This window comes from Aspergillus pseudonomiae (assembly GCF_009193645.1).
Source record: "Aspergillus pseudonomiae strain CBS 119388 unplaced genomic scaffold BDV37scaffold_98, whole genome shotgun sequence".
In the NCBI taxonomy this organism is placed as follows: Eukaryota; Fungi; Ascomycota; class Eurotiomycetes; order Eurotiales; family Aspergillaceae; genus Aspergillus; species Aspergillus pseudonomiae.
The window spans coordinates 39287-47257 of NW_022476090.1; the positions used below are offsets into that span (position 1 = coordinate 39287).

General features: G+C 48.4%; 2 protein-coding genes across 2 annotated transcripts; one reads left to right on the forward strand and one right to left on the reverse strand.

The window, feature by feature from the left end:
• Positions 1–741: 741 nt before the first annotated feature.
• Positions 742–6488, forward strand: BDV37DRAFT_275331 (Oxysterol-binding protein-domain-containing protein; the record flags this gene model as incomplete). The annotated part of the gene is made up of 8 exons (XM_032085380.1): positions 742–1771; positions 1836–3226; positions 3300–3653; positions 3714–4408; positions 4668–4674; positions 4745–5687; positions 5743–6400; positions 6464–6488. The coding sequence occupies 8 exons, from the start codon at positions 742–744 to the stop codon at positions 6486–6488; spliced, it is 5103 nt and encodes a 1700-aa protein (XP_031936672.1).
• Positions 6489–7338: 850 nt separating this feature from the next.
• On the reverse strand, positions 7339–7689 carry BDV37DRAFT_287660 (putative extracellular serine-rich protein; the record flags this gene model as incomplete). Its single annotated transcript, XM_032088147.1, has 1 exon — positions 7339–7689. One exon carries the CDS (start codon positions 7687–7689, stop codon positions 7339–7341), a length of 351 nt encoding a protein of 116 aa, XP_031936673.1.
• Positions 7690–7971: the final 282 nt, after the last annotated feature.

Below are 7971 nucleotides of genomic sequence, written 5' to 3' on the forward strand. Positions count from 1 at the left end.
ATGTTTTTGGCTGGAAGAGATCCCACCGTCTGTCTTCTCGCCAAGGCGCGGGATAACAAAACCTGCTGTTAATTTGGGGCCCTTTGCGACGATCATCAGCTCCCACGAGTTGAATGAAAGTTTGACCTCACCAATCAACATTCTAGCGATAGTTCGTGACTTCCTACATTAACAGCCCCACGCCTTTCCTCAGCTGTCACCTCTCTTTCTATGCATCTTTCCCCGCAATACTTGAGGAGATTTAAAGTGTCGCTCGTGGCGAGAAAGCGATGACGGAGAAGGGTGCAGGGTAAGTTCCGCTGCGGCTTCTTGAAGTAAACGACCTTGGTTTCATGGATCATATGTCGAGGCCGTGTGTTGCTGTAGGCATACTTGGAGTCCTTGGCTTCAGATAGCCTAGTAGTCATTTATCGTTCAGATCATTTGACACTTGAACCTGGCGTTTTTCATCGCCTTCGCGATTCAAGGAGTGGCTCGCAGACCCTTTAGACCCTTTGGGTATTTTACTAATTCGTGTTGCCCAAATCCCTTAGGCATAAACGCTCCAGAAGTGCCTTGGCGCTTGCAATTCTGCACCGTGATAAATCGAGAGACGACCACGAGGGGACGCCTGGCCACGATAGTGGTACGCCCGAATCTGTTACCTCCGCTCCAGTAAACGATACTCCACATTTATCTGCTCTAGCTGTTACTCAAAGCTCAACCCATCGACAGTCCCGTCAAGAAGTAAACGCTCCCCTTATGTCGGACGAAAACGCTCTGGAGCAGGTACGCTCCAATCAAAGCGGTGATCATATCGAGAAGCTGGCTGCATTTACAACTGCAGACAGCATTAGTATGTCGCTAGACCAGTCTGTAAGGACATTTAGACTTTTTGAGATCCTGCGGAGTGGGGATACAACCGCGATATCAAAAGCTATCAAAGAGACTAAAGATCCTCAGGGAGCAAACAGTCTCTCCGGAACGACTATGCTCCATTTAGCGATCCAATGCGCCGAACCACAAGTTGTTGAATACATTCTTTCTAGCGGCTATGAACTCGATATCAACGCGCGTGATAGAGATGGTAATACACCACTCCACCTCGCCGCCCAGCTCGGAAGAGGATCATTAGTTCGTGAGCTACTGAATCGTCCTCCTCTCAATGACTCAGTTGTCAACTACCGTGGCCAAACAGCTCTAGATGTTGCCCGCACCCCGGAGATCTTTCAACAACTCCAGCTTGCACGATCGCTCTTCATTGACGGCAAGTCCCAAGAAATCCAGTCACTCATCTCCAAAGGTGACTATGAACAGCTGGAGAAGGTCCTGGAAGAGCCACGGGTTGAAGGAATAATGGACATCAATAGTTTGGACCTGGTCACTGATACTGCTACTGTTCAGTCTGGCGGCACTCTGCTGCATGAGGGTGCCAGGAGGAAAGATACGAAACTCATCCAGTTATTACTGATGCATGGGGCAGATCCCTTCCGCCGCGACAAAAAGGGTAAATTGCCACAGGATGTCACAAAGGACGACAGGACACGTGCAATAGTCAAAAAGTCTCCCGCTGCTGTTATTGCTCAGCGCGGCATCCAAGAGAAGGCCATTCTTGGGACCAATTCGGGTCAAGGCGTTTTGGGCCGAGCCAGTGTAGGGGAGGCACCTTGTGCGGGAAAGGATTCTCGCGAAATGAGGGGTTACTTGAAGAAATGGACAAACTACACTAGTGGTTATAAACTGCGGTGGTTTGTACTCGAAGACGGCGTTCTTAGCTATTATAAGCATCAAGGTAAGCGACGAGAGATGCCCCAAATTGTTACAACCATCATTGGTGTCTAACTTATTTTGATCAGATGATGCCGGGTCTGCATGTCGTGGTGCTATTAATATGAAAATCGCTAAACTCAACATGGACTCGCAAGACAAGACTCGATTTGAAATTCATGGCAAATCATCCGTCAAATACCACCTCAAAGCTAATCATGTTGTCGAGGCAAAGCGTTGGTTCTGGACTCTCAATAATGCTATACAGTGGGCAAAAGATGAGGCAAAAGAGGAAGAGAGACGCCAATCTCGGCATGCCGAGGTGCTCCGTCAAGCCAAGATTGAACAGATTGAGGGCCGAACAGCTGATAGCTCATCTGATTCACCCTGCCTCGCTGCTGCCAAGTCTAGCGGGAAGGGCCTTACTGCTCCATCTCTAGGTGTTCCAGGTAATAGTGTCACGAGACATAGCGCGCAGGCGTCTCGCACAACACTGGAGAGCATACCCGCAGATGAGGAAGGCTCTTTCCAAGGATCATACGACCAGGGTGTTCTGCAAAATGAGGTAAATCGGGTGGCCAGCCATGTAACCACTGTGCCCGAAGGCGAGGGTGATGATGATGATTATGGTGATTATGCGTCCAGTCGGGAGGTGCCAATGGCTGATAAAGACGCTTTGAATATCACTGCGCAGTCTGCAAATCTTCAACTTGATATCCTCGCAAGTGTAGCGTCCTCACTGCAAACTGAGAAGTCGAGAAACCCAAACTTGTCGCTCGCGGACTCGGCAGTTGATCAAGCTCTAGCTGCTTATGGAGCAGCCGTGAGCAGTCTCCAGGGGCTAGTGCAAAATCTCCTCAAGATATCCCGGGATCGCGATGCCTACTGGCAGTATCGATTGAATAGGGAAGCACATCTCCGTAAGATGTGGGAAGAAAGCATGGCACGAGTTGCACAGGAACATGAAGAGCTACAGTCAAAGATGGGAGAGTCTGAGGAGAAGCGCCGACGTACGAAGCGTGCCCTCAAGGAAGTCTTAGAGGTCTCGTCAGCAGCCACTAGTTGTGCTGTCGGTAAAGCGCCATCTCGCATGGCATCTACAGGCGAAGAAGATGACGGGACTGACGAGCGGATAGAGGCACATGCTTCAGGAGCTGAGAGTCTTTCTCAGGCTGACGAGCAAGAAGCAGGGCGACCACTTCGTCGTAAGAAGTCGACTCTTTCTCAGATCAGTGATCTATGTGATTCAGCATCGGATAACGAGGACGAATTCTTTGATGCGATTGACTCCGGGGAGATCGAAGTGGAGAACTTAGCACATACAGAAGCAAGTACCGAAAAGGAAAAGTCGGTGGGAGAAAGAACCGAGTTGAGGGCCATAAAACGGCTGGAAATAGCACCATCGTTCAAAGGATATGAGGTACCCATCCGAACGAAATTGAAGATGGATTATGATAATCGGCCAAAAATATCCTTGTGGGTGAGTGATATTTGACCACTACCAAGCTAGTAAGCAACAGGCGACGTTTTACTTATTATCATCATCATCTTAGGGTATTCTGAAATCGATGATTGGGAAAGACATGACCAAAATGACTCTGCCGGTTTCCTTCAACGAACCCACGTCTTTACTACAACGTGTGGCTGAAGACCTGGAGTATGCGGATCTTCTTGATGTGGCTGCTGATCGATCTGATTCAATGGAACGTATGGTGTATGTCGCTGCCTATGCGGCGAGTGAGTACGCCTCGACAATAGGCCGTGTTGCCAAACCGTTCAACCCTCTTCTGGGGGAGACATTCGAGTATGTCAGGCCCGATAAAGGCTACCGGTTCTTCGTTGAGCAAGTCAGCCACCACCCGCCAATTGGTGCTGCCTGGGCGGAATCGCCAAAGTGGGATTATTATGTAAGTGTCAAGCCATAGGATGAAAGTGATATTTCACCACACTGACAAGAGTTTCAATAGGGTGAATCAGCTCTTAAGTCCAAGTTCTACGGGAAATCCTTTGATATCAACCTTCTTGGAACTTGGTTCCTGAAGCTACGCCCTGCTTCGGGAGGCGAAGAGCTCTACACGTGGAAAAAAGTCACCTCGTCTGTCATTGGCATTATTACTGGTAACCCGACAGTTGACAACTATGGGTTAATGGAGATCAAGAACTGGACGACCGGCGAGGCCTGCTATCTTGATTTCAAGCCAAGGGGCTGGAAAGCCTCGTCTGCCTATCAGGTGGCCGGTAAGATCGTAGACAAGGACGGATCCCCGAAATGGAGCATTGGTGGCCGTTGGAACGACAAGATTTTTGCTCGCCATACTCCTGGATATGAGATGGACGTATCCAGTCAAGATCCGGAGTCGTCTAAGGCGTTTTTGGTATGGCAATGCCACACCCGCCCAAGTGGTATCCCGTTCAACTTAACGCCTTTCGTTATCACGTTGAATGCCCTTCCGGAAGATCTGAAACAGTATCTCCCCCCAACTGACACCCGACTTCGGCCCGATCAACGTGCAATGGAGGAGGGAGAGTACGATATTGCCGCTAACGAAAAGCATCGAGTTGAAGAAAAGCAACGAGCCAAACGAAGAGAGAGGGAGACAAAAGGAGAAGAGTACCAGCCAAAGTTCTTCATTCGGAAAAAGTGCCCAATTACTAGTGAAGAGTATTGGGCGCACAATGGGAAGTATTGGGCTGCCAGGGAAGCACAGGACTGGAGTATATGTGAGGACATCTTCTGAGGATGATATCTATGCAGCACTTCGGTGGTTTGGGGTTCAATCCTACATGCAGTTCTAGTAGTCTTTCAATGTGTCACAGCCTTGTTTCGTGATTTTATTTGGGTACAAAGATTTTGCTCGAGTGGGATCATATGATCATCAGTAATTAATAATGGGCACAAAGTTATAGAAATTCACCCAAAGGCCCTCAGTAATATGGATCCAATTTGGATTTCATGACCCTTTGATCACGTGCCAATGCGGGATCGTTCCTCAGAAAGAACAATTGCCAACTCTCCGCATCAGCAGATGATTGCTACTTGGGTCGTCTTCTAGCAACCATCACAATGACTGGCGAATATACTTGTGGACGTTGTCTACAGGTGCTCCGGCGAAATGTTGCGGCTCATGGCCCTATGATTCGATTGCAGACGGCATATAACCCAAGGCGGATATACAGGCCATCGGTCTCCCTCGTGCGAAGCTTTGGTTCACGAAGTGACAATCGCTTCACATCCAAAAATCTCCAAGGCCATATCAAGCGGGCCACTACGCCTTTGTCCTTTAATTCCAATGCTATATCACACAACTTTCCGCAATGTGTGCAGCGAGCCACGTCCGCCACGTCGACTTACTCGCCAGAAACGCGTGCTTTGCTGCAACCAAACAACTTGTTCCATCCATTTTCTCGGTCGCCTTCACCTTCGATTCGGCAACGTGCTGCGTTTATCAAACAAAATGCCTTTTGCCCTCACCCTAGTCACCAACAGACCCGTGCACCAGTCTCCCCACATGACCCCGAGTCGCGAAAGGGCCAGCAAAGCACGAGTCCCCCAGCTCATTCACATTTTGAATGCCCTGACTGTGGTGTCCCAATCTATTGCTCAGAAGGCCACTGGATGGATGATTTTGAGGCACATTTGGAGATCTGTGAGACCATCAGACAGATAAACGAGGATGATCACGATCTCCACTCTGGTCGGTTTTTCCCCGAGTTTTCTTATCCAGGTCTTCAAGATGATAACTTCGTCATCAACATGACGAACTGGGACACATTTTTGTATACGCGAGAGTTCGATGCGATCAACCATGATCGGAGTATGCGACAAGTGACTAGGATGCTCACTTACCCTCTTACTATTGGAAGTGTCTTGCACGAGCTGAGCCCTTACAGCGTTCGGAAAGGTGGTAGACTTACAGTCGAGGGACTTAAGAGCGTGAGCGGTAAGTTATCCTAGATCAATACGAATGAACCCACCTACTGACCCTGTCTATTCAGCGCTTCGATACACTCTACACCCTCCTAAGACTGGAGAAGGAGTTGATATTCAAGGATTGCGCTTGAAGGCCCCACCGATTAGGATATTCATTCTGGGGGCACGTGCCGAATCTTCTCTGCCTCGTGAAGTCTGGCTTCAGCTCAGTTACATCTTCCCACGATCCCTCATCCATTTAGTTTTTATTGGACCAGAGAGCATGGCCAACCGAGACGCTGAGTTCCCACTTCCTGAACGGACGCCCGAGAACCCGTTCGGAGGGATCGTGGAAGATAGACTTGGCGGGCAGATGAAGATTACAACGTACGTCGACTACTTCCACACAATGTACAAAGCACAATATTTCCAGCCGTTCGATCCATATTTAGATTGCATCATGCTCTTCCACCCTGGTCTCGGACACCCGGCCAGCTCCCATGAATGGGAAGAAACGCTACCACAACTACTAGAGACAAAGGTCCCGATTATCAGCACTGGCTATACGCAGTGGGATATGGAGAGGGATATCAATTGGGTCCATGAGAAATGTGCCGGTGAATTTGATATCTTGTTGGAACCAGGCGAAAACATCTTTCGCAGTCTGAGGTGGGACCTTAATGACTTAGACCCTCATGATGTTTCTTGCGGAAACTGGGGGTTATGGGCATTCAGAGGGAAGAGGTTCGTTATATGTATCCCTATCAGCACCCTTCTATATTTGTCTGCTAACCAACTCAACCACAGATACGAGGCGACGCTCAAGGGTTAAAGAGCTCTCCTTCGCGTGTATATATACCAGACGTCTTGGTTGTACATCAAATGGCCATTTGATCAACATGGCTTGATTAGGGTTAAAGGAACAAGAGTTCCCAATCTATGTCCTATACTCAGCCTTTATGGTTCGATTTCCATAAAATCCTTGTACTATTGTCCATATGTTATCTAATATTGTGCCAAATAGAAGTATTTCTTTTGAACATCATATGACAATCGACTAATCCTTACTAGTGCGTAAATACTAGAACATTGTATTATATAGTAGCATAGTCGGAGGCAACATCTCGAGATTAAATTAAGCATGAGCAAGGCAAGTTTCAATCATCGGCAGTCCATTCAGTCCTACACTCGTTACCTCGAAACATGAACTGGGGCCGGGTGAAGCCAAAAGAAATCCAATAAAAGATTTTCAAGATCAAGAAAGAAAAAGGGTATAAAGGTCGAAATCGTAATATGGGTGACAGGGAATTAAGCTATCAACGAGGCTGACAATCAAAATTCGAATCACAGTATAGTAAAAGAAAAGAAAAGATGGCGACCCGTCCCAACAAATGATGAACACCATCATGTAGAACCCCTAGTCTTGGCTGAAGCTGCTCAGGAGAATCGCATGAGTAATGAGACAGGTATAGGGAAGTCAGTTGGCTTTGGAGGAGTAGTTGATATGCAGTTGGGTTTGCCAACTTCCTATTGGTATTATCGTTTCTCTATGCTTGGCCCACAAAGCACATCAATCAAGTGTTCAGAAGCAATACAGATGGTGCTACCGCAGTCATATCGGTTCATTGACAGAGACATGACCATTGTCGTCCATGCGCGTTGCTTTGAACTGCTCAAGGCCTTTAGAGCACCATGAAGCCAGCAACAGCGACAACTCCCGCAGCCATTGCATTAGGGAGCTTAATGGCAGAGGCACCACCAGTAGCCTGGGGGACGATATACGATGAGGGTGTCACAGAAGGAGTCGCAGAAGGGGTCTTGGAAAAGAGTGGAGTGGAAGACGCCCTAGCGGAGCTGGAAGGAGTGTGGGTTGATAAAGCAGAAGAGCTGGGAGACACCGTAGAAATCGGCGCCGGGTTCGAAGTCGTTGCAGGAACGACCTGGATGGTGAGGGTCTTGGTTGGCGCATCCTCTCCGAGGGCGACAGGCGCAAGAGCGGCGGTGATGATGAGAAGAGCCTTGCTGAACTGCATCTTGACCACAACGGGATAAAGGGCTCGAATGGCTGTGTGGTGTGCGATTTCAATTGGACTGGCTTTGTTTTGAATCGCGTGTGGGCGGGAAGGCGAAAGAAGTGCGAGATAGTAGTATATGTATTTTGTTACTTTTCTGGGTTTCGTACGTTGGTTAAAAGAGTGAATGGAGCTGGAAATGAGTGACAGCTCTTGTGTATAGTTGAGAAGAAGCAAGATTAAATGAATGGCAAGCACACTGCTTTGATGAAATCAAAATGAAGGAGCGACTGGGGGGGGGGG